The 26610-nt window shown below is 43.8% G+C and overlaps 1 protein-coding gene and 1 non-coding gene across 2 annotated transcripts; one reads left to right on the plus strand and one right to left on the minus strand.

Moving 5' to 3' along the window:
- Positions 1 to 18726: 18726 nt before the first annotated feature.
- DEFB136 (defensin beta 136) lies at positions 18727 to 19408 on the minus strand. Its single transcript, XM_026007978.1, has 2 exons — positions 19354 to 19408; positions 18727 to 18899 (listed from the first exon to the last, which is right to left on the minus strand). Exons 1-2 carry the CDS (start codon positions 19406 to 19408, stop codon positions 18727 to 18729), a joined length of 228 nt encoding a protein of 75 aa, XP_025863763.1.
- A 3485-nt stretch (positions 19409 to 22893) lies between these two features.
- Positions 22894 to 23026, plus strand: LOC112926841 (small nucleolar RNA SNORA72). The gene has a single exon (XR_003236416.2). It is a non-coding gene; the product is annotated as a small nucleolar RNA SNORA72 (small nucleolar RNA).
- The last annotated feature ends 3584 nt before the right edge of the window (positions 23027 to 26610 follow it).

A 26610-nucleotide genomic window follows, 5' to 3' on the forward strand; every position in this document is an offset into this window, starting at 1 on the left:
CTTCTGACCGATAGTTAGCATTTCAGAGTATTGAGATACCAACTGTAATATATATATATTTTTTAAATTTTTATTTATTTATGATAGTCACAGAGAGAGAGAGAGAGAGAGAGAGAGAGGCAGAGACACAGGCAGAGGGAGAAGCAGGCTCCATGCACCGGAGCCCGACGTGGGATTCGATCCCGGGTCTCCAGGATCGCGCCCTGGGCCAAAGGCAGGCGCTAAACCACTGCGCCACCCAGGGATCCCCCAACTGTAATATATTTAACCACTCCCTTGTCTATTGACATTTAGGATGTTTATAATTTTTGCTACTACGATAATTCAGCAATGAACATTTTTGTACATTTTTGTACATATCTCTGTGTACACATGTAAATATTTCTCTTGGGTAGATATGGAAAGTAGACTTACCAGTGACGAGAAGACACACTTAACTTTTCAACATTTTAACAATTGGAGATTGTTTTCCAAAAGGGCTATATCACTATACAAGTTACCTAATCAATGTATGAAAGTATCCATTTTTTTTCAGTCTTTCATGGAAATGGATTGTTTTCAATATCTTAAATGTTTTTCCCTGCTGTCATTTTACTCCTTTAGTATCTCCCACCCTTCGTCTCTCTTTGTGGCATCTCCTTCTCCAACGTATCAAACACAGACGTGCTTCACAGACTCCTACTTTGTACTCAAGTCATAAAATTACCCAAACATAATCCATATGGTCAGAAGTCATGGAGGGAAAAACACTCAAAAGACATACACGGGAGTTTGCAAAAACACATGTCTTCACATACAAACAGTCTTCTTTCCAGTCAAGATAAGAATATTGGTGGGAAAAGTGCTGCCGGACTATCTCACTTCCCGGTGTGGGTGTCCCAGATAAGTGGCCTCCCAGATCTGGACAATAAAACCCAGCCTGACAGCTTCTCCAGAGTCCTTCCCCCGCCCCTCCCGAGAAGCCTCAGCCTCTCTGGCTGGGTCTGCAGCCTAGCCCAGGACAGGCAGGGGTGATCAGTTCTGAGCCAATCAGAGGGGTGGACAGTGACAGTGACCTAGGAAGAGGGGTCAAGCCCATGATTGCTGAGTTGCTGGGGATATGCTCTTGCCAGAATCACTTATCACTGTGGTCTGGAAGGGAGGATGGCACTGTGGCTCAGCTTGAGGTGGACACACAAGTTTGTAAACCTCCTTCCTCCTTTTCTACCCAAGGCACTCTAAGTGGGATGCCCTGATAAGGCTTCCCTCTCCTGCCAGCGTTCCCATCCCATCCTACACCTCTCAGGTTGACACTGTGGCATCCTTCTGCCATACCTTAGTAAGTGCCGGGTCCTTTGCTTGTCCTAAAGAATACAAAAAACAGTAGGTTCCTATCTCTGCCCTTGAGGACCTCATGGTCTGGTGGAATGTCCCGGGTGCCTCTGGCGTTGTAATTATAATTCTAGACCAGGTCTCCCGGCTGGGAGTCTAAAATTAGTATAGTGTTCCTGGCTGCTGTGTCTTATGCATATGGTCTCGGTGCCTGCTGGTCTAGGCTGTGCTTGGGATCCATTTTGAGTCCCTTCTTCTATATGTCAGGTACAAGCATGAAGAAGGGCACATAGGAGACTAGCAGTGATGGTGGGGGTGGGGTGGGGCACCTTGTCCCTCAAGGTGGTGGCAGCTCCATACTGAGCTGAGGCCAGAGGAATAGACTACTCCATGTCCCAATATTCAGGGCTGGGGACGAGACGCCTGACAGTTCCTCTGAGACTCTGGGTAGCGGGAGACCTTGTTAGGCTGTACAGAGTGTGAAGGTGCCCATACCAACAATCTCTGTTGGTCCCCACGACCTGGGAGGGAAGTGGAGCAGGGCTTCTCATATCCATTACAAGGGGGACAACAGAGCCCATGACTCACCCCAGCTTGCACAGCCAGAAAGTGAAGAGCCCAGCTGTCTGGGCTTGAGATTTTGGGGCAGGCATGGACCGTGTCTCTGGGAGCTTGGCAAGCTGGCGCCACATGACAGATGCCTTGGGAAGAGGGGGCCAGAGGCTCTCCAGGGCATTCTCGCGGGGCTCAGGCCCTGTGCACATCCTTAGGGAAGGATAGGCAGAGCAAGTCACACTTATGTCCTACTCAGCCCCCAACATGAGCATGAGTACGAGATGGTTAAAAAGAGAAGAAGAAGCATTAAGGGTGGACTTGAGGGCTAACTTCTCTGGAAGGTGGGTTTACACTTTGGTTGTATTTTATAGGCCTGATATTCCCAGCACTGGTTGATGAAGCTACTGGAATATTCCATTGAAACAGTTTGAGTCTTTTGCTCTCCAGTCAGGTTAAGACCCAAACCCTCAGACTTTTTCACTTTCTTACTGGACACTGATATCCTAACCACAGTCACAGCCAGGTCACTGGGGCCTCATACTCTGAAATGAGGAGCCGTAACTCGGGAGTGTCCTAAAAGAGCCTGTCCGGATTGGGAAGAGTCAGAGAGGTAGGTCCAAGGCAAAATTCTCTAAAAGAATTTAGGGTTAAATATCAAATGTTGGGAAAACCCGAATGTAAACAATGGGACCAAAAGCAGGAGTGGAGGCGAAGTTCAGAGCCAAGGATTTAGAATTGGATCAAGAAGTTCTTGATGGGAGGTTTGAATTGAGAGGCAAGGGTCAAGGAGAACAGTAGCCGGCATATTTTGGGGTCCTGGTTTTAAAGTGTGACAGCCTTCCTGTTGATACTTCCTGTTGACCAGCACTCTTGATAATACTCATTATTATAACTAAAAAATGGCATGTCTGTGAAGGCTGTGGTCCTGGAGAGTCTTATTGTCTGGGGGTGGGGGAGGGGAGTTTAAGTGCCTGGGTGTTCCCAGTCCTCACACTAGGCCCAGCGCGTGGCAGCCCCTTGGAAGGATTAGCAGGAGGCTCTGTGTGGTTATCACCCCAACACGAGGGCTATCAGGCCTCTGGAGGCCAGCCCCAAGTGGCCCTGCCCAGCTGCCCCTAAAAGAAGGAGGAAGCCTCTCCTTTTGGAGCAGCCAGATGGATACAGGGCCTGCTCTTCAGAACCAGAGCCTGAAGGTCCAGATGGAGTTGTTGTGGGGGAGATAAGGTATGTTGAGTCAGGAAACGGAAAGATAAAAGCCGCATAAAAATGCAGGAAGCTATCAGAGCTCTTTAGAAGGAGAGGGTACGGATGTGAAATCTGGGATGGGAACTACTATCCTTGGCCCTTCCTGCCCTCTGACCACCTGACCCACATCCAGCCTCTGGGTCCCTCCTAGAGGTGCAGGTTTACCCTGGAGGTGACTCCTGGCCAAGAAGAGACACCCAGGGTCTGCACAAAGGTTCGAGAGAATAAAGTGGCCTGGTGCTCCCAGAAGGGTGTAGGAAGTGAGTGGAAAGGGAGAGAGAGGGCCTGGGGGACTGCATTTATCTGGGAGCTGCTAGGATGGCATGTTGCCCACCTGTTGGCACCTTCCCTCTGGGGTGGGGAAAGCAACTGTCCCCTGATGTTTGACAAATGTCTCCCTGACAAAGTCCACTTCTCTATCTAGCAATTTCTGAAATCAGGAGGTGATTGAGATGCCAGAAATCACAGTGTGTCCTGAGGAAGGAGAGGATGGAGTCCAGGGGAGCATAAGGCTCACATAGGTCCTGTGATCCAGCAGGAGGGAGCTCAGGGGCTCCCGGGGGTGGGGTGGGGTCATAGAATCCCCATTTGTGTACCCAAAAGATGGGGCAGGCTGTAGGGGCTGCGGGAGGAAGGCAGAAGCTGACCACCGTGAGGGACCGCTGATAGCACACAGGCTCTAGTAACAAACCACCCCCACACTTACCGAACGTCTTTTACACGCCAAGCACAAAGTACTAATGTATTAATTTATTTGATCATTACAACAGTGGTCTGGGAGAGTAACAATTACATCCCCATTTTACAGAGGAGGTGGCTGCAGTCAGAGAGGGAATTTACTTTGCTTAAGATCACGTGGCTGTCGGAAGCCCGCGGCTCAGCTCCGGAGCCCGTCCTCTGTGGGTGACCACGAGGCTCACCTGGCAGGGGAAGGAACCGGCATCCTCGATCGGACTGGACGGGGGCACCAGCAGTGCAGTGACATAACCAGGCAGGACACAGCCCGTTCCCTGGGGCCGGGCAGGTCTCCCCTGAGCTCCCCATGGCTCTCTCCATAGGCTCACATGACCCTGGGCCAGGAAAGTACACACTGAAACTGGACTGTGACTGTGACTTTAATCCCTGAGCTGTATTCGTCACCCCCGATCTGGCCTGAGACTACCAGCGCGGACAAAAATTAATGGTCGGCCTGGGCCTGGGGACTCAGGACCAGGAGTGGAACCATCGAGGGACAAAGGGAGACTCCTTCTTCCCTTCTGCGCCTGGCTAGCTGGTGGCTGCCAGTTGCAGCTGCCTTGCACCCAAGAGTAGCGCACAAGAGTGGGGAGGCTGGGCTGGGAGAGGGGGCCGCAAGCAGGGGCATTGCTGGCCTGGGGGCTGCAGGAACCCCCAGAAGGAGGTCGGGGCTCTTCCGATTTGAAGGCTGCGGCTGACACTCCCCAGAGCTCCAGCTTGTGCCAAAGTAACCAGAGCTGCCGCTGTCCTCTGCCTGCGGGCTCCCTCCCCCCTCTCCCCCCCTCGGCTCCCAGGGAGGCTGAGGAGCAGATAGGAGCTGGGCCCTGAGATGAAGTCATCTGTTTTGGTGCCAGGGAAGGGAAGGGCTGAGGGGAGCGGGTGGAGGGGCCACAGGGCCCGGGCTCTGTCTGCCTTTCCCTGGTTGGCGCCACAGGTTGGAAAGCCTGAGTCTTATCTGGGGAGTGCCCATAATGGGGGGATTGGGGGTGGGAATGGGGTCCCGGGAGGGCAGGGGACTGGTGAGGAGCGTCTGTGCATTGTTAGCAAATCTGGAAGTAAAAATGAGAGTTTGGTTGAAATGTCGGAGATGGGGGAATTTGTGAGTCTCTTGCAAATTTTGTCCAGCTGATAACTGTGAATGATTTAATCCGTGATCTGATAGGAGTCCTCCTTTGACCATATGCCATTCTACAGAAGAGGAAAATAACCTGGGGGACATTCCAAACTGTAAACGCTTTGCCCTGCTCTACAGACACTTCTGTTATTTGTCACTGTCTTTGAAGGAGCCCCATGCCGTTTGCTAGTTTTCTCTCTGGACCTCAGCAAAATTGGGCTTCAGATGCATTCTTATGAAGAGACATGCCGGCACAATTTGCTACTGTCACATATCTTTTTCAAAAGTAAAGTTTAGCATAGAGTGCACAAATCTTATTTGTACAGATCGATGCACTTTTACTAATGGATGTACCCTGGAGACGGTGCCCAGATCCAGACATAGACCAGTCTCTGTGCTCCTGCCCTGTCATTGCTCCCAACCCCCCACAACTGCAACCAGGACCTCTGCCACAGTTTTGTGTGTCCTTGAAACTCATACAAGTGGAGTCATGAAGCTCTGTTCTTTTGTATCTGGCTCTTTTTCCCATCATTGTCTGGGAGACTCACTCTACTCTTGCATTGTGTAGCCACAGTTGACTCTTTCTCTTTTTTCTAAAAAAAGTTTTAAAGCATTTCATCTTAACAGTAAAATTGAGTGGAAGGTACAGAGAGTCCCCAGGTGCTCTGCCCCCACGCTCAGAGCCTCCCTTGTGATCAACGCATCCCTCCACCAGCTGGATACATTTGTCACCATGATGAACCCACACTGTCACACCATTATCACCCAGAGTCCCTACTTTACCTCACAGTTGACTCTTGGGTGTTGTACATTCTTTTCTTTTCTTTTTTAGAGATGTATTTATTTATTTGAGAAAGAGAGAGTTCCGGTGGGGGGAGGAGTAGAAAGAGAGAGAGAAAGAGTGAGAGAGAGAATCTCTTGCATAACTTCAGCTGAGCCTAGAGCTTGACCCTGAGATCATGACCTGAGCCAAAATTAAGAGCCGGTCACTTAACCAACTGAGCCACCCAGGGGTCGCTTGGGTGTTGTACATTCGTTGGATTTAGGCAAATATATAAAGACATGTATTTTTTTAAAAGATTTTATTTATTTATTTATTCATGAGAGGCACAGAGAGAGACAGAGGCAGAGACACAGGGAAAGGGAGAAGCAGGCTCCCTGCGGGGAGCCGGACTTGGGACTCATCCCAGGACTCCAGGATCACACCCCAGACTGCAGGCAGCGCTGCCCAAGACATGTATCTGTTATTACCGCAGTATGTAGAGTATTTTCTTCCCGTAAAAATCCTCTGGCTTCACCTATTCATCCGTCTTTCTCCCAGTTCATTCTGTTTAGTGTTAGGAATATCCCATTGTAAAAAAATATTCCAATATTCCGCAATGATCTATCTCCTTACTTGTTGACGGCACTTCCAGGTTAAGAAAATGCTTCTACGAACATTCCTGTGTTCTGGTAGATGTATGCCCTAATTTCGTTTGCATACATACCCTGGAGTGGGAAAATACTCTACTCTGTTACTGTCTTAGAGTAATCAGTCCTAGGGTTAGTAGATACTGGCGGTGTTCTACCGTGTGTGAACATGCGTGTGTGTTTTCAGCTTATTTATCATCACCATCATCATCATTATTTTACCTATATGCATTTCCTTCAAAAATAGGAAAATTCCAGTTGTTCTGCATCCTTGCTAATTCTGGTATTGTCCATCTTTTTGGTTTTATCTATTCTGATGGGTTTGCATTGGTACCTCACTGTGCCTTTTTTTTTTTTTTAAGATTTTATTTATTTATTCCTGAGAGACAGAGACAGAGAGAGGGAGAGAGAGAGGGGGGTACAGACACAGGCAGAAGCAGGCTCCATGCAGGGAGCCAGACACGGGACTCGATCCCGGGTCTCCAGGATCAGGCCCTGGGCTGAAGGCTGCACTAAACCGTGGAGCCACGCAGGGATCCCCATGTTCTGTATAATATTTTAATTATTTCAAACCCAGTTTCTGCATATAGTATCCTGAAGCAGGAACTGCAGCATGATCATGGCAGGAAGGGCAAGAAGCGTGGCAGCTGCTGGAGGGTCTGGACCCATCCCACCTGCTCTCCCGGAAGGAGGGGGTGGTTCTGGAGGAATTGTGCTGGAAGTCAGCCCTTCTCACCCAAATGAGACAACAGAGAGTGCTGCCGGGTAAGATTAGAGGGGTGATAGAAGTGTGAGCCATTGCGAGTGAGCCGTGGGTTTAAGACCCGTGGGTGTAAGACCAGACAGACTAGGAATCAAGGCGCTCAAGATCAGAAGGACTATCTGAGCCCCAGGGTCCTGGGCCCTGTGGCACAGTTAAAGACTCTTAGGGAATGGAAAGGCTGGAGACAGGTCTTGATGGGAGGTGGATAAGAGCAGTTGGAGCCTTGGGAAGTGGAAGCAAACAACTGCACAGGAGGCATTGCTGGCTTAGATGCAGGCTGTGCATAGTGGAGGATAAGGGAAACTGAGTCCAGCACTGGCTATGTTTTTTGGGCTGTTTTGAAAGTCCATCTGGGGCTTCTTGGCCAGGCAGATGTAAACATCTTCCTCTTCTGAGGAGTATATGACGTGTGAAGGAGTCAGAAATGGAAAAATTAATGAAAACAAAAAACAAGCCCAGAATCCAGAGCAGCTAAGGCCAAGAGCTCACATCTCCTGCTATGATCTGAATGGTTGTGTCCTCCCAAATTCACATGTTGAAATCCTAATCCCTGAAGATGATGGTGGTCGAAGTGGGGTCTTTGGGATATGCATAATCATGAAGGTGAGGCCCTCATCAGGGATTATGTCCTTATGGAAGAGATCCCAGAGAGCCCTCTCTCCCTTCCACCATGTGGGAATACAGCAAGGAGCCACTGGCAATGAGTCAGGAAGACACCCAATCTGCCAACACCTTGATTTTGGACTTCCTAACTTCCGGAACCATGAGCAATAAACTTCTGCTGTTCATAAACTATCCAATCTGTAGCATTTCATTGCAATAGCTTGAACAGGCTAGGACACCAGCCAACCGGGGTGCCTGGCAGGCTAATGATCCTTTCGGCCCTGGGCTGAGCCTGGGACAGTGGGAGCTCAGCCAGGTGACTCCTTGATGCCCACAGCCTCCTTCAGGGCGTTGGGCTGGGATTATGTGCACTCTGTGGATCGCTCTGTGTTACTGTGCAGAGCACAGCAGGAGAGGGGCTCCCTCCTGAGACCCACCCCAAGCCACTAAAGACCCCGACCTGTCCCTTACACACTAGGGGCCACAGGGCTGCCAGAGGAGGAGGTGTTCCTTGTGCCCAAAGTACCAGGTGTCTTGCCAAGGTGCAGCTAAAGAGATGAGAAGGTGAGGCTTTAGGTGAGAGCTCCTGGCGGGGAAATGGGTCTGGATGTGTCTTCATGTCTTCCACCCGCCTTTGCTGGGTTGCAGCTGGCATGCTTATAAGCGGCATCCCAACAAGTGGGCGGTGACTATTCTCACATTAGAGTTTCATCATTTTTTTTTTTTTTTAGAGTTTCATCATTATTTTGAAATACATGTATTTCACCATGATTTTGGAATGTTTCATATAGATTCAAAAGCTATTCTGTTACAAACTCGTTAAACATTGTATTTGTCAACTAAAGAAAAGAAAGGCTGTTAGAGTTTCCATGTAAAATCTTGATTGCTGCGAATCTTTGAGGAACCCTGAACGTGGCTGAGGTTGATTTTTTATCACCCACTTGTGTGAACAGAGTTTCTCACAGATGATGACTTTTAGAGAATGTGAGGATCTAATAATTAATAGCCTATCAGAAAAAGTCTGGGACTGATTGAAATACTAAAGTGGATAGGAAAAATATATATTCGGAGAAGTAATTTCAAAGGTCTTGTTAAAACTTTTAAAAGATTCTGGTTGGAAGTTTTACTTCAACTTCTAAAAATTTCATATTTACTATGTTTCCTAATTATGTTGCCAGTTTGTATTTGGTGTTTTGACTTTTACAGGCAGAAATGGTGGGTTTTGTGCAGTTTATCTGTTATTTTTTAAAAAGGTGTCTGTCTTAGTTTGGGCTGCTATAACAAGATTCTTTAGACTACTCTGCTTAAACAACAGAAATTTAGTTCTCAAATCCCGGAGACTGACAAGTCCAAGGTCACGATGGCAGCAGATGTGGAATCTGGTGAGAGACCACTTCCAGTTGTGGAGGGGAGAGAGGGAGCAAGCTCTTTCCTGATGTTCATAAAAGCACTGATCGATCCCATTCATGACGGCTCCACCCTTATGGTCCCGTCACCATCAAAGAAAGGCTCCACTTACTGATATCATCACCTTGGGGGTTAGGATTTCATCATACGAATTTTGGGGGCACACAAGCATTCAGGCCATAGTAGTACTGGAGCTTTATTACAGGTACATGGGTTGTAAAATAATTATCCTATGCATTCTTTTAGTACTGTTATGGATTCTTCTTAATATCTTTAAAAGTTTGATCCATTTGGAATTTATCCTAGCGTAGTGTATGAAGTAAGCATCCAACCTTATAATTTTTCTGATGGGTCTCTAATTTTCCCAACACTATTGAGTAATCTTTGATTGGATGGCTTCTTTACCATTTCTAAATGCTCATTGTTATTGGGTCTGTATCTTCACTTCAGTGATCTGTTTAGTTCTTTGCCCTTATCACACTGTTTAATTATTGAGACCAAGTAATAGCTTTTCACAAACACACAGAGAAGCTACTTGTCAATACTCTTCATTTTCAGAATTTCTGACAAGATTCCTACTTTCAAATGTTTTCCTATAAGATTGAAAATGATTCTTAACCTTTTGATATTTTTAGAAAAGTCATGTTCAACTTATAGGTCAACTTAAGGAGAGCTGCTAGGTTCATCACGTCCAAACTTCTTATCTAGGAGAGCTGCTAGGTTCATCACGTCCAAACTTCTTATTAATGTGGCGAATCTTCCCATTTGTTCACCTCTTTCGGGCGCCTCAACAGAGATTTAAAGTCCAGTTGACTCTTGAACAACACAGATTTGAACCATGCAGGCCCACCTACTTATGGATAATACAGAACTGTAAATGTATTTTCTCTTCCTTATCATTTTCTTAATAATATCTTCTTTTCTCTAGCTTACGTTATTGTAAGAATCTAGTACCTAGTACCCATGACACACAAAGTATGTGTTAATCAGCCTTTTATGTAATTGGTAGGGCTTTGGTCAACAGGAGGCTACTAGTTAAGTTTTTGGGATTCCATGATAATTTCTGATTGCCTTGAGGGTGGCTATCCCTACCTCCTCCCCACTCCTCTCCCTCTTGCTCAAGGATCTATTGTACCTTCATGTAAGTATTTGCACATTCCTTGTTAAGTTTACTTCTATGCATTTTACTTTTTGTTTGTTATCTTAAGTAGGGTCTTTTGTTTCATTGTATCCTCTGGCTAGTCGTTGTTTGTATTGGCAAACTTAAAAAAAAAAGATAGCCATCTGACTGAATTGTTTTGGGGATTAGAAATATTATGGAAGAAAACACCACGTACCTTGGAACACGTCTCTTCTGACCTCTTGTCAAATAGACTCTGGGTATAGACCTGCTACCTGCCATTGATTCTTATTATTAACTAATAGACTCTGATGTACCCAACATCTCTTGAACTTAGATGATGTGTCAGACATTGTGCTAACCATGTCACCTGATTTCTTGCCTCTTGGGTGATTACTATTTTTCCATTTAGGTTGAGTAACTGAAATTGAGCGCTTTTCCTAATATCGTTCTGCTAGTAAGTGACACATCGGCTTGTAAGTTACATCTGAGTCTGTAACTCTTCAGGGCTTCGATTCACAGAACTGTCCATTATATTTGTTTTGCCTGGCCCTGTTTTCCAAATGAGTTTCTTTTCTTTTATATACATTTTATGTACAATTAAAAAATAACTTCACCATTTTATTTGTTTTGCTTGCCCCTGTTTTCCAAATTAGTTTCTTTTATATACATTTTATGCACAATTAAAAAAAAAACTTCTTCACCTCCAGTTGATTCATCTTAGCAGCTTCTCTTTGCTACTGTTTCCATCTCTTAAATAGCCAGAAATGGACTTCTTTTACAAAACTGGGTTAAATATGCTCTTCTTCACGCCCCACCCTCCTCCACCCCCAAACCACGTACACTTTCATCTACTGTATGACATAAGGTTTACATCCAAGCTCACATTTTTCCAGGTTTCTGTCTCGCTCTTCCGAGAGTTGTTGAAGATTGCCTCTTAAAAGTGGAAAAATGACAAGAGTGGTCATCTTGGCCTTGGAAAGAGCCACACGGTGGGAGAACAGTGGACGATTTCGCCACCTGTTCGCGGGAAAAACGGTCAGGCCGCGCCCTCTGGTGGCGAGAACGAGGAACTGTAAGCACTAGCCTCTGGAGCTCGAAAAGTTAGGCCTTCCCTCCCCTGGTCATTTTCTCTTGCAGGTTCTGCTTCATGTTGACAAGCGGCCAGGAGCTAGATGTGGGAGCTTCCAAAAGCTCTTAGAAACTATTCAGTGACCTAAGTTCCTTTTGCACCGTCATAAGATTGCATTTAATTTTGGTCCTTTTTTTTTTTTTCCTGGCATGTATCCATTTTGCAAAATAGGGAGGTTGACAAAGATTTAAAAAACAAAAATTAACTGTGGCCCACCGTTTTGGCTGAATCCCTTCCCTAAATATACGTGGTGTGGAGCATGAAGATCTGGTGCTTTTTTTGCTTCAGGCCTCTCCAGTAAGTGTAATTTTGGGTAAATCTCTTCCCCTCTCTAGGGATCAGTGTTCTCATCGGTAAGAGAGGATTTCTGAGGGCCTTTCCAGATCCAGGCACTGATGTGTATGTATTTTCAGATAATGATCTGGCTTGAGCAGCAGATCCTCTTGTCTGCTGCCCTACTGGCCCATGGGTGGGGCTGCCTTCCTTGGGTCAGCCCCAGCAGTGCAGGAGGGTTCCTTTGGTATAGCTTCACTCAGCTCTGGGATCCTTCCTCCTATTCAGGGTTGGGACACTAATTGCAGTGGTTCTTGGCTTGAATTTTCATGTGATCTCTGACTTCCACTTGTTGTGTGGTGAAGGCCATAGTCTTATTTCTATAAAGTGTAAACACAGGTTACAGGACGTGCCTTTATTAATTTACTTTGGGTTTTATTGAGTATTGACTCTGTACCTGGTAGTGCTCTACCATGGGGAATTCCAGGGAAAGCAAGTAACTGTCAAGCATGATTGTTAAGACACTGGGGCACTCACTGTCTGCCATCTGGTGGCAGGAAAGAGTCATTCTCACTCCATAACAGGTGCTTTGGCAATGCCTGTCCACAGAAACATGCCATTAGGGGGAAAGAAGAGATGGCTTTCAATGTCTGACACACAGAAAAAGTAGGAACAAGTGGATTTTAAGTGAAAGTTGTATCGAAGATCCCTGGGTGGCTCAGCAGTTTAGCATGCCCTTGGCCTAAGGCATGATCCTGGGGTCCCGGGATCAGGTCCCGCATTGGGCTCCCTGCATGGAGCCTGCTTCTCTCTCTGCCTGTGTCTCTGCCTCTCTCCCCCTCTCTGTGTCTCTCATGAATAAATAAATAAAATCTTAAAAAAAGAAAGTTGTTTTGCCTTTGTATGGATTGATTTTTTTCTACCCTTTAATCTATTTAAATTTGGTCTATATTAGAGGTCAAGGTTATTTATTTATTTAATAATTAAAGACATAATAAAGGCTAAGGTACGTCCTCCAGGACCTGGCACAGGGTCACAACACAGCTGTTCACTGCTTTGAAAGACAAACAACGTAACAGCATTTTGTGGCACTTATTTGTTGTCACCTTTCCTCTCCTCTTCCCCAGGTCAAGTGTGAGTTTATACACGTTACAGCATGTGTGGAGAGTATGAAAAGCAGTGGGATGCCTGTCAAGAGACCTATGTTCTTGTTTGGACTCTGTTACTGACTTAATGATAGGCTTATGGTTTCATTATATTACTAGGCCTATGGAAGCTTGATTTTTATTTTGTTGTTATAATAATAACAATAATAATAATAATAATAATTATTATTATTTTGAGACAGAGAAAGAGATAGAGAGAGAAAGAGGATGTGTGTAGGGAGGGGCAGAGGGAGAGAGAGAGGCAGACTCCCCACCAAGTACAGAGCCCAATGACATGGGGCTCAATCCCAGGATCCTGAAATCACGACCAGAGCCAAAATCAAGAGTCAGATGCTTACCCGACTAAACACCCAGGTGCCCCTGTGATGGTCATTTCATTACCATCAATGTATTTGTAAAATCAAATGTATTAGAAGTCCTACAAGTTAATAATAAAATGACAGTCCAATGAAAAATTGGCAAAAGATTTGAACAGGCACTTCACCACCGAGGCTCTCCAGATGGCCAACAAGCAGGTGAAAGGATGCTCATATTGTGCTTATTAGAGAAATGCAAATTAAATGCAAAGGAGATACCACTACACATCCACCAGAATGGTAGAAGTTGAAAAGACTGACAATGCTAAATGTTTGTGAAGATAAAGGGAGACCTGAACTCTCACGCATTGCTTGTGGGAGTTACTCTGGTACAGCCAGTTTGGAAACTGTCAGTATTTACTAAGAAATCAGTATTAACCAAAAAATGGAAACAAACAAAATGTCCATCAACAGGAGAAGGGATAAAGAAATTGTGGTACAAAAACAGTAATAACAAAGAATGAACTACTGTTACATGTAACCTAATGGATGAATTTCATAAACTTTATGTTGGACGAAAGAAGGCAGGTTCCTAAGGCTGCATAATCTGTACCTCAAGTTAAATCTCAGGTGAAAGTAATAGATGGTAATGGAATTTAGAATAGTGGTTACCCCTGGCAGGGTTATTGACTGAGAAGGGGCCTGAGGAATCTTCTGGGAGTGATGGAGATATCCTATGTCTTCATCTGGGTGAGGTGCATAGGCTGTGCACGCGCACATATATAGGCACACACACGTACCTATACACACACATACTTACGGGTATTAGTGCATCCCTATACACTTCCTTCAAGGCAGTAGCTCTTTTGTGATTATTAATTTGTTTATTTATTTACTTTTGGTTTATTCGACTATGCTATAAACTCAAAGAGGACAGAGATTACGTTTCTCATCCACCCTTTTTTTTTGTTCACATAGTAGCTGTGAATTATCTACTGTGTTAGATGAATAAGTGAATATGAAAAAAAACCAAATGAAGAAATGAATGGATTTTTTATTTTTGGGATGCTTTGTTCTTACCCTGTAAGAATACACATAACTCAGAATTGCCTAGGGTGGTCAGGAGTTGCATTTGTAAGGAACATTTTTTTTGAATGAATAAAACTCTAATTTAATATGCATCTAATATGTGTCAGGCCCTGTGCTTTACAAATGTGTCCTTTAAGCCTCATAAGAATCCTTTGGCATAGCATCGCTTTCTTAAACAGGGAGGAGAGCCTGAGATCTGAGAAGGTCCATACCTTGTCTGAAGTCACACTGGGGGGAGAAAAAAGGAAGGCGTGTGGGGAAATGACTCAGGTGCTCCAGTTCTTGCTCTTGTCTTTTACCCATTGATTTATGTGCATCCTTCCTCTGATATTCTTGGAAGATAAGTCCCAGGAGTCTTCTCATGCTGCCAGTTGGCTGGAGCAGGAGCTCCCCAAGGCTGGTGTTTGGGGTCCCTTCCTCTCCACATCCTCCTCAGACAACACTGCATGCGCCTACCACATAATACTTGCACAACAAATGTTTGAGGAGTGAATGAAAGAACAGTGGTGGTATTAATGGATATCATTAATTAATATCCATTAATTAATGGATATTAATTAATGCCTTGAGGGCAGATGTCCTGGTCCAGTCTTCTCTGGGTCTTTGGCAGAGCTCTACGGTGGGCCAAGGCAGCTGAAACATTCTTTTAGAATGTTTTAGAGCAGGAGTGGGCAAACCTGAGCCTGTGGGCCAAATCCCACCCACTGCCTGTTTTAATGAATGAAGCTTTATAGAAATGCGGCTGCTTTCATGACAAAAGGACAGAATTAGCTGCCACTCAGTAATTTTGTCTCTGGCCCTCTATAGAAAATGTTTGCTACTCTTGCAGTTAAGATTCTCTTTATGGAGTTAACCTGCCTTGGACATCTTGGGATGAGCTTTGCTTAGAGTGGGTTAGTAGGTGGTCTGATAAAGGGAAAGAAGTTGGCAGCCAAGAGAAGGATATGAAGTTCCAAGTACCAGCATCATCTGTCTCACGGTTTTTTCATGTTGCCCTGAACTTACACATTCAACCAAAGGCAAAGATCTCAGGAGTGGAGTCAGGGGGTACAGATGTTCCTTAAGTTTGGCCTGTAGCTCCCCTGTCTTCCTGGGGGATGTGGTGGGCTTGGCCATGGTGCTACCCATCTCATCCACCCTCATAATGGACTCATCATAGGGTGACAGAGTCTGGGTCCTGAAGGAGCCCAACAGATTGGTGTGAGAGGCCAAATCTAATAAAACAAAGTCAAAGTTGGGACGCCTGGGTGGCTCAGCAGTTAAATGTCTGCTTTCGGGTCAGGCCATGATCCTGGACTCTGGGGATCGAGTCCCGCATCGGGCTCCCTGCGTGGAGCCTGCTTCTCTCTCTGCCTATGTCTCTTCCTCTCTCTCTCTCTCTCTTTCTCTCTCTCTGTGTCTCTCATGAATAAATAAATAAAATCTTTTTTAAAAAAAAAAAGCAAAGTTAAAGTGGAATAAATGTAAGGTTGTGCCCTTAAATTAAAAAAAGGGACACAAGTATCCATTCTGGGAGGATAGAGGTTGATGACAGCATCCAAGAAAAAGAGTAAGTGGCTTTTGTGGACAGAAAATTTATATTATTATCCACATTATAGCCAGTGATGTGACTCTCACAAAGTAAATTGGGCTTCAGGTTGCATTTGTAGGATTTGGGAATCTAAAATTAAGGAGGTAAGGCTCCTGGTTTCTCTCCACTGGCCAGAACAGGCCTGGAAATCTGTGCTTTAAAATGAATTAGAGTAGAGCAGGAATGGGACCAGAGGGTGCGAAGCTCCAGGCTTTGTCATCAATCACTTCCAGTATTTCCCACTCGTAGTGAGTGGAGTCTGGGTTGAAAAGATATGATCCACAAACAACCTGAGGTCTGGAATAGTCAAAGCATCGTCACTTTGGCATGCAGTCATGAGCATTGTCTGTTGTAATTCCACGCACTAGGGCTGGTGCTTCTTGTGACATATACAGCACTTGAGTATTTTGGGGTGGGGGGAGCTTAAGGAACTGCTACCCCTACTGGCTTTGTGATGGTACGGTTGCTCTTGTCCTTAGAAGCCCATGCCTGGGCTCTGTAAGATGAGCTGGGACATATTGTAATTTGAAGGAAAACTGTTCACATCCCCAAACCAAACCACCAATGTATGCAGAAGGCACTATTATCCCAACAGGTTGGTTTAAAAGTACTTCCTACCTTATGGAGTCAGAACCTGTCTACTGGTGACTTGTGGACAAGACTTGGAAAGCAGAGGCGGCGACCTGGATATTGTGGGTAGAAGATTGCACCTGGATCTGACCAGTGGAGCTCTCTACTGCCCTGTGGTCACTCTGGGTGGGAAAGACAACAGGGAATGCACCTTTGCACTGCTGTGGCTGACTATCCTTTCCAACAGGCCCTGCTTGAACCCCAGGTGTCTGCTTGTGACATCCCCCAACCAGGTCACACCCACTCGCTCCTGTCTGCTTGGATGTCTGCACATGTGCCCAGCATAAATGTGCTTTTATTGTTGAGGATGGAGACATGATCCCTGCTGAATGCTGGTCTGTGGCCACCTGAGAGGCCTGGGCTCTTCTGCTGGAACTCTGAGTACCCAAGGGTAGGGAGTGGCTGGCTAGTCTTGCTACTAGAATTCTTCCTTTCTTTGGGTCTGGCACAGTCCCAGTGATGGTGGATGTGGTGGTGATGACCTGGTTCTGTCGCGTAGAAGGCAGGCTCCATGACCTCAGGGATCAGCTCAGGCTCCAGGCCCATCACTCCAAGTCTGTTGGCCTGACAGAGAATAGGTACTGGTTCTCGGGAGGACATCACAGAGGCACTGTTCAAAGCACGCCGATTCCCCACATTTCCCCCTCTTTCATCTCCTCTCCCCCACCCCACCCAGTGTGGTTTTGGTGCTCTTGAGATGCAAGAGGAGTTCCAAGTTGGGCTTGGAGCTGGAGCTACTTCTGTATTGCAGCACTGAAGTGTGCAGAAAGTGGCTTTTGGGGAGAGTTGCTGCGGCTCAACATCCAGATCCCTTTGAAACAAACTCAGCACACAGGATTGGAATTTTGCTATCATTATCTGATAGCTAATTACAATTTTTTTTTTAAAAAAAAATGTGACTTCTGAAGAGACAGCCTAGGTGGAAGCACAGAATTGGTGATGTACTTCCTACTTTCATTCTAGCTGGGTTAGCTGTCTCTGGATGGACTAGTTTTTCTATAATTTTCTCTATGCTTTCACATAAAGCATATCAGATTTGCGATATGCCCTATAGCTCATCTCCATGTTGACTTCAGAGCTTCATGTGTCAGCAATACTGTACTGTCTACTTGAAATTTGCTAAGATGGTGGATCTTAAGTGTTCTCACCACACACACACACACACACACACACACACACACACACACACACACGGTGACTATGTGAAGTGATAGATATGTGCATTAGCTTGTTCCATAATGCATATTAAATCAAGTTGTATACCTGATTATATACAATTTTAATGATCAATTATACCCGGATAAAGTTGAAGAATAATAAAAGCAGATGTGTTTCCTTCAGACACATCCTTGGAGAAGGGAAATCCTGACACTCAGCTGTTGCTCTTTCTCCTGAGCAGCTAATGACAAGGATCTTCCTGAAGGTCTGTTACATCTGCCCCTGGTGAGGGCCCTGGGGTGGGGGAGTAGTAAGGAGGTGCTGCCAGAATGTGCTACCTCACAGACAGCTGCAAGTTTTGTGTAGGTATGTATGGCTCATTGCTTCCACCACAATGGTGAGAGCAACGATGGTTGGTGTGTGGAATCTTAGAGCAACACTGATCTTGAAGCATCAGAGCCGCTGAGTAGAGTCAAGAATGCAGCGTAGCAACCAGGAGCATTATGGCTTTAAGCCATAGGAAGAATTTTGAGCAGCTTGTTGTTCCACGGATCTAGCTGGATTCTTGACTCCTCATTGGACTACAACCTACAATCGCTACAAACTACAATTAATACTTCCAGCTAGATTCCTATACTTGTAGTTGAGAGGTGGTATAGATGGACAGTAAGGACACTGGATCAAAACTGTCTGGGTTCAAACCCACCACTAACTAACTCTTACTGATTGTGTGACTTTGGAAAGTTTCCTTCAACTGCAAAGTTGGAGAAAAAAAAAGGGAATTTGTTGTGAGAATTAAGTGATTTAACATACACAAGAGTCACTTCAAAGTGTGACTGGCACGGAGTAAGCTAAGGTTATTGAGCTCAGCGTACATCATATCTTTGGACCTGTGACCATGTGTTAATCAACTAAATTTAAATTAAAACAGGGATCAGTGATTGGAGATGGGAGGGCAGAAAAAATAAAAGGAGATAGACTTTCCTGCAGTGCCACTTTGCAAAAATGCTTCTGGAGTGTTGCCAGTAAGATGGTGGGAATCTGCCCCTCATTTGCTCCCTGTGGCTTGTGAACGATCTTAACACACCGAGTGGAAATTTTATCCATATATGTTCACATATCCTTTTAATTAGACCCATGGGGTGCAGGTCAAGGCTCTTTGACCTGGGGTGGCAAATTTTTCTTCATTTTTGTGCAACAAGATAGTATGTTATGACAGAATGCTACCCATGTCCAACCCACTCTGCAACCGAAGAAGCACCTGCCTTTAAGAGCTGTGCAAGTACGAAGTTCTACTCCATCATTTCCAAACAATCCATTCCCTAAAGGAAAAAGAAAAGCATGGAAAAGAAAAATAAGGCTTTATGGGGCTAGCAGAAATCCTAGACCTGTCTTCTCTTCCTGGTGGGTGGCTTATTTTTTTGTGATTTACCTTCTGCATCCTGTCCTCTCACCTCCTATCATATGTCAATTAGAGCTGCCATATCTAAGGCTAATCAGAGGAAGTTAAGAGGAATAGGGATTTGGATAGCTGAACAGTGATGTATACGTCATGAAGTCGGCTCCTCTCTTTCAAGCTTGGGTAGAACTTCAGGATGTGGCAACTGATGAGCAGGGTAGGGTCTGACGACCATTAACTCACATCCTATACCTAGCCTGCTGGTCCATCTGATATTGGTGTTCCCCCTGCTGGTCTTATGCCTATAAGGGATTTTAAATGGCTGTGTCCAACGAACACCCCCACTTTCATGATCAGACCTACATGCACCATCTTACCTGAAGGCAGTGAGATCAACAGGAGGAAGAGCAACCCAGAAAGAGAGAGCCTCATCATGAAGAGGACATAGAGCTGGAACTTCCTGGGGGTGGCTGCCTGGGAACTTCCTTTATAGAGCTGGACAAGGCTGGGTGGGGCTGGACACTGACCTCATTCTACTTGGAAGGGCCCCCAGGGGAGACAGGCTTCTTCAGGGCTAGAGGAAGAAGACTCCCTGGTTATGTCTCTGCTACTTCCTTCCTCTTCTACAAGTCCTGGGAAAAGAAGGAACTCAGTCAAGACCAAACAGGTGCAGAGATCAGGCACCTTCATGCCCAGGCCCAAATATTTACCCTGTAACTTCACATGTATAATAGAAAAATGGCAGGAAAATGTCTACTTTCTTTCTACTTTGTTTTGCTTTTCCTTCAGAGTCCCACCAAGAACACAGGGGATCAGAGAAGTGATGTTATAAACACAGGCTTAAGACCAGGAAGGATATGAACAAGAACTTGCTGTGTTTCAAGAAACAAAGGGTCTCAGGGTGTCAACTGTTGGTCTGCCCAAGGGTTAAGTAGTTGCTCAGACATAGCAGAGAAGGGGTAGTCTTCTCTTTGGGCAGCAGATTTTTTTTTTTTCACTTGGCTAGAGACAGATGGTACAGGGAACCTGTCATCCAGAAAAATTCACTGAGGGGCTTAATTTTCCAAATGACTAGTATGAAAGGTTGCCTAGTATTTGGGAACTTCGAGGTTTCTGCAAAAAGGTACTCTTTGGGTGGGTTGGAACTCTCTTCTGGTCTCTCACAGGGAGAGCCAGATCAGTGCTGTGTTCAAGGTTGGATGCTCAGTGTTCAGTGTAGAGCAGGACACCACTTCCCTGGAGCTATAGGGACAGAGCTCTGGGGAAGGGTCATTAGGTCTGTCTTCCCTGGAGTGGTGGTGGAGGTCCAAATGTTGAGGAGATGCTAACTTTGGTTATATTCTTGCCCTTTAAGGCAGGCCTGTACCCATGACCGTAGGCTTCTGAGTCTGTAAAGGAGCAGTAGAGCATAATTTTGTTGGTTATGCTTCATTTTGCAGTCACATGCTCTTAGATAAATTATTTAGCATCTCTGATCTTCAGCTTCCTCTTCTTAAAAAGTGAATTGTAAAAGGGTTTTCTGAGGTGACAAACTACAAAGTGCATTGCACTCATTCTGGTAGAAATTAGGTTATTCATTTCCTTCTCTTCCTTCTCCCCCTCCCCTTCCACCACTTTTTCCTCCTTCTTATTTTCCTCCTCCTTCTTCTTCATTATTAAATTCCACCATTATAGATTTTTCTTTCTTCTTCTTTCTTTCTTTCTTTCTTTCTTTCTTTCTTTCTTTCTTCTTTTTCTTTCTTTCTTTCTCTCTCTCTTTCTTTCTTCTTTTCTTTTTCATCTTTCTTTCTTTCTCATTCTCTCCAAGAGCTCTCTTAGTGAATACAAAAAATAGCTGTGAAAGTTTTATTCTGGGTTCCAACAATATGTATTGTTGAGAGTATCACTGTGGATTGGCATGGGAGTGGGGAAGAGGAGTTGTGCTAGTGGACTGGAAGTAAGTAGTTCAATGCTAGCTCAGGGCTGACGATTCCCTTGCATGATTTCATGGAAGCCTCCCAGGAGACTCTGCACGGGGCATACAATTCCTGCTCATAGAATGCAGGCCATATCCTGACCATCTGCGGCCAAGACACAGCACAGACTTCTTATTCTTTTGGAGATGGAGGAAACAAGGCTTGAACGGATGAATGGGCTTGCAAGCAAAGAAGCTGTGAGCTGTGCTGGCATAAAATATTCAGCTCTTTTGATTCACAGTTCAGAACTCTGTCCTTCTCTATGTATTTAAAGTAAATCAATTGTGTATTTGGGAATTGAACCTAACACTTTCTAAATCCTTCTGAATCCCTCCTATACCTGTTTCTGGAAAAGCAAATTTAAAATGCATTTGGAGATTAGCATGTGTGCAGGATGGACCCTTTCCTTTCCATCTGTGGATGATTAAATCACCATCTCAACCTTCAGGCAGGAACTTTTCCTAATTGTGCTGGGTGTTCACACCTGCTACCTGAGGTCTTCTTGGGAAAAAGTGCCAGCTTTATTCTCTCCCCTTTAATGTTGCTGTGTTGGTGTTTTCTTCCTTTTCTAGTCTAGAATTTTTGTGCTCTCTGCAACATGTCTACCTTCAAGAAAAACAAAACAAAACAAAAATTACAACGACTACACATCCTATGCTACATTAATAAATTAACTTGTGGAAGGAGCAAGCCCCCTTCTCAGCTGCTTCATTCACTAGTCACATATTTCCTGAGTGCAATGACTTCACTGCTTGTTTTTCTCTCCTTGAAAGTTGATTTTCACCCATGGATCTTATTTTTAAAATTTAAAAATAAATCACTGTTAAATGTGAAATTTAATACACATAAAGAAAAATAGGCAAATCATATACAGAACTTAGTGACTGAATATATAGCAAACACTATTTAACCACCACTTAGATCAAGATAATCATCACTTTCTTGCTTTGCTCTATGGTTTTCCCTTCAGTATGTATCACTAAATAGGGTGTGGTGTTTATTTTTTTTTTAAAGATTTTATCTATTCATTTGAGAGAGAGAGAGCAAACAGCACGAGTGGGGGGAGAGGTGGCAAGGAGGGGAGGGAGAGGGAGAAGGAGACTTCAAGCTGAGCAGGGAGCCCAATGTGGGGCTTGATCCCAGGACTCCAAGATCATGACCCCAAATAGGGTAGTTTAATTTGCCTCTTTTGACCTATCTGTAAATGGAAGCACAAAAGTATTATTTGTGGCTGACTTCCTTCTTATGTTTTAAAAATTTGTCTGTGTTTCTGTGTGCAGCATTAGTTTTTACCTCAGTATATGGACTGCTTAGTATATTTATGACTGCTGACAAGCATTTGAGTTGTTTCCATCTATTATAAAGAGTGCTACTGTGGGCATTCTTGTTACTTCTATTCTGTGCACACAGGCTTGCTTTTTGGAGGATAGCTACCTTGGTGTGAAATTGCTAAGTCACAGGGCATGCATAACGTCAGTTTGTTCTAAAAGTCAAATTGTTTACTAAAATGCTTTTTACTAATTTGTATATCCATCAACAATGGAGGATTTTTAATTACTCCATGTTCTTAGTATTACTTAGCACATTAGACAACTTGAGAGCTATCTCGTGGTCCCTCATGGCGAATTAATTAAATTTTCCTGATAACAACTAAGGTGGGGTATCTTTTCACATGTTTATTGCTCATTTGGATTTTCTCTCTCTCTCTCTCTCTCTTTAAAGACTTTATTTGTTTATGAGAGACACAGAAAGAGGCAGAGAGACATAGGCAGAGGGAGAAGCAGACTCTATGCAGGGAGCCCGAAGTGGGACTCCATCCCCAGACTGGTATCACGCCCTGAGCTGAAGGCAGATGCTCAGCTGCTGAGCCACCCAGGCGTCCCTGGATTCTCTTTAAAGAAGTGTCTAGTTAAGTCATTTGTCCATTTTTTCTATTGTTTTATCCATTAAGAATAATTTGTACTGTGAATATTCTTGCTAATCTGATTTTGTAATAGTCAAGGCAGGCTAAACATTCACTATATTAACACCATGCATGTGTCCCCAGACTTAGTTCTTTCCCTAGTTCTAGTTTTTATAAATGTTGGTGATAAACCAAATCTGACTTATATTTATATGGGAAATGTCTGTGACTCTAGGTATTTGCTCATCCTCAAGAAATGATGGCACAGTTAGTGTAATAACTTTTGAAGATAGCCATTGCTAACTTGATGATTACCAGCTGCCATTGAATGAATTGTAGAACTATTGTGTTTTATTCACTAAAAGAAGAATTTGTAAATTATGGGGTGATCCAAGATGGCACTGTAGAAAGTCCCTGAACTTACCTCTTCTTATGGACATGGCCAAATCTACAACTACCTGTAGAATAATTCCTGCTGAAAAAGAACTGAAAACTAGCTGAACAGCTTCCTCCACAAGGGACAAAATGACCACATCTAGATTGGGTAGAAGAGGCAGAAACATGGTCTCACCGGCTCTGTGTCACAGAATAGGGAGGGACCTCACTCCTAAAGCCTCTCCCCGAGGAGTGAGGGATTTGTGCCCTACATTGGGCACCCTGACCCTGAGACTCGCACCAAAGGGACCATACCCCCAGAATGTCTGGCTTTGAAAACCAATAGGGCACTTGATGGGATGAGCACTGGGTGTTAAACTACATGTTGGCAAATCTAACTCCAATTAAAGAAAAAAAAAAAAAAAGAAAACCAATGGGACTTACAACCAGAGAGCCTGGGGGGCTATGGGATCTGAGACATTATTTTTGAGAGGCTAGTGCATGGACTCACTTGTCCTAGGAACCAGTGCATAGGCAGCCGTTTAAGAGGTGACTGGATTTTATGTGACAGTAATTCAGTTGGTCATATTAAAGAGTGCTGGAGGGGCAGGAATTTGTTGGGATTTTTCTTGGGATTGAAGTGCTGAGGTGTGCCCTTATTTTGTGCTCTTCCTTGCCCCATCCTTCATGCTCATTCATTCACTTGTAACTTCTTTTCCTCCATTTCTAATTTTATTTCAGTCTTTTCTCTTTTTTTTTTTTCTCCAGATGAGTCTGGCTAAAGCTTTAGCTATTCTGTTTGTCCTTTCGAAGTACCAGTTCTTACTTTTAGTGATCTTTTCTATTGTTTTTTGTTTTTGTTTTGTTTTTAGTTTCAATTCATTTATTTTCTGCTCTTATCTTTATTATTTCCTTCCACTATCTTTGAGCTTAACAAACTTTTTTTTAGTTCTTTTAGGTGTAAGGTTAGATTGTTCATTCGAAATTTTTCTTGTTTCTTGAGTTAAGCCTGAATTACTATAAATTCCCTCTTAGAACTGCTTTTGCTGCATTCCAATGATTTTGAATTTGATTTTGAATTGTTGTGTTTCCATTTCCCTTTGTACTGTGTATTTTTTTATTTCCTCTTGTATTTCTTTATTGACTTTTGTTGTTTAGTAGCATGGTGCTTAGTCTTCACATTTTGGTAGTTTTTTTTCTAGTTTTTTTTTTTCCTTGGAGTTCATTTCTAGTTTTACATGTTGTGGTCAGAAAAGATACTTGAGGGGTGCCTTGCTGGCTCAGTTGGTAAGGCATGTAACTCTTGATCTCAGGATCATGAGTTCAAGCCCCATGTGTGGCAAAATAAGTTATTAAAAACATGTAAGATAAAACTTTCTTTAAAAAAAGAAAGAAAGAAAAGGTACTTGATATGATTTCAGTCTTAATCTTATTGAGACTTGTTTTGTGGCCCAACATGTGATATATCCTAGAGAATGTCCCATGTACACTTGGAAAGAATGTATTCTGAGGTTTTTGGATGGAATGTTCTGTAAATATCTGTTAAGTTCATCTTGTCTAATGTGTTGTTCAAAACCATTGTTTCCTTATTGATTTTCTGTCTGGATAATCTATCCATTTTTGTAAATGGGGGATTAAAGTCCTCTACTATTATTGTATTGCTTTCAAGTTCTTCCTTTATGTCTGCTAATATTTGCTTTATATATTTAGGTGCTATTTTATTTATTTATATTAGGTGCTATTGTGTTGGGTGCATAGATATTTACACTTGTTTTACACTCTTTGTTGGATTGATCTCTTTATCATTATGTAATGCCTTACTTTGTCTCTTGTTACAGTCTGTGTTAAAGTCTATTTTGTCTTATGTAAGTATTGTTACCTCAGATTTCTTTGTTTCCATTTGCATGAAATATCTTTTTCCATTCCTTCACTTTTAGTCTGTGTGTGTTTTGAGATTTGAAGTGACTCTCTTGCATGGAGCACGTATTTGGGTCTTGCTTTTTAAGCTATTCATCCACCCTATCTATGTCTTTTGATTAGAGTACATAGTGTATTTATGTTAAAAATAATTATTGATAGGTATGTACTTATTGCCATTCTGTTGATTATTTTCTGATTGTTTTTATAGTTCTCTGTTCCTTTATTCTTCTCTTGCTCTCTTCCTTTGTGATTTTTGACTTTTTTATTGTTATGCTTTATTTTTTTATGTAACTAATATATGTTTTTGGTTTTGGTTACAATGAGGTTCATATGTAGTAGTCTATGTACATAGCAGTCAATATTGAATTGATGGTCATTTAAATCTGAACACACTGTAAAAGCACTACCTTTTTATTTCTTCTTCTCCCATGTTTTATGTATGTTATATCATATTTTATATCCCCCAATGGCAGGAGTCTCTCTGGAGAGATGCCAGAGGTGGTGCAGTGGAAGCTGTTTTGGAGGGGAGCCTGTTGGAGTGAGTATGTTGGATGGAGCAAGTGATGCTAGCAAGGTAGATGGAAAGTGTCAGAACTGGCTCCTGCAGCTAGATTAAAGAAAGGGCCAGAAAATTTGGCTTCACCAGTACTTTTATTCCCAGAGAAATCTCCTGTAGATCCCTCCCCCTTTTGGCACATGTCCTGAAATTATTCAATGAATCTTCACATATACTCAGGCCCTTTAAAAAATATTGCTTCAGTGCTGGGTATCAGGCTGAATGATACAGCTTGCTGATCTTTTAAGAGTAGAGATGGTTTCCTATAGTCTTTGGCCCTCCCAGAGTTAAGCCCCACTGACTTTCAAAGGCAGATGTTATGGGGGCTTCTCTTCCTGGTGCACATCCCCAGGACTGGGCCTTCCTCGTGTGAGGCTTGATCCCCCTACTCTTCCATGAGTGTGTTATCTCTCCCGATTATAGGTCACTGTGTGGGGAACTGGGTTCCCAACTACATCTCCACCTTTCCTGCCCTTCTTGATGTGACCTTCTCTCTATGTCTTTAACTCTGCCAGTTGTCAGGTTGTCTTCAGAATGAATTGCATTACATGTAGTTGTTGCCTTGGTGTGTCTTCCTGCTTTGAAAATTCTCTATTGTTGACTTTTGACAACATGATTATAATATGTCTTGGTTGAACTTTGGATTCTTCCTTGCTGGGTTCCATTAGGCTTCAATAATCTGGAAATTCATTTCTCTTCATCAGATTTGAGTTTTTTGAAGTTCTTAGCCATATTTCAAAAAAATTTTTAATTTTTATTTATTTATGATAGTCACAGAGAGAGAGAGAGAGACAGAGACACAGGCAGAGGGAGAAGCAGGCTCCATGCACCAGGAGCCCGATGTGGGACTCAATCCCGGGTCTCCAGGATCGTGCCCTGGGCCAAAGGCAGGCGCCAAACCGCTGCGCCACCCAGGGATCCCTCT

Source organism: Vulpes vulpes, chromosome 9 (assembly GCF_048418805.1).
Source record: "Vulpes vulpes isolate BD-2025 chromosome 9, VulVul3, whole genome shotgun sequence".
In the NCBI taxonomy this organism is placed as follows: Eukaryota; Metazoa; Chordata; class Mammalia; order Carnivora; family Canidae; genus Vulpes; species Vulpes vulpes.

What these genes read in the sequence shown, in the direction of transcription:
- DEFB136 (XM_026007978.1), bottom strand. Translation starts at nt 19,408, where the DNA reads ATGAGGCTCTCTCTTTCTGGGTTGCTCTTCCTCCTGTTGATCTCACTG. An exon ending in GTTGATCTCACTGCCTTCAG is followed by an intron (nt 18,900 to 19,353) that starts GTAAGATGGTGC and finishes TTTTTCCTTTAG; the next exon opens with GGAATGGATTGTTTGGAAAT.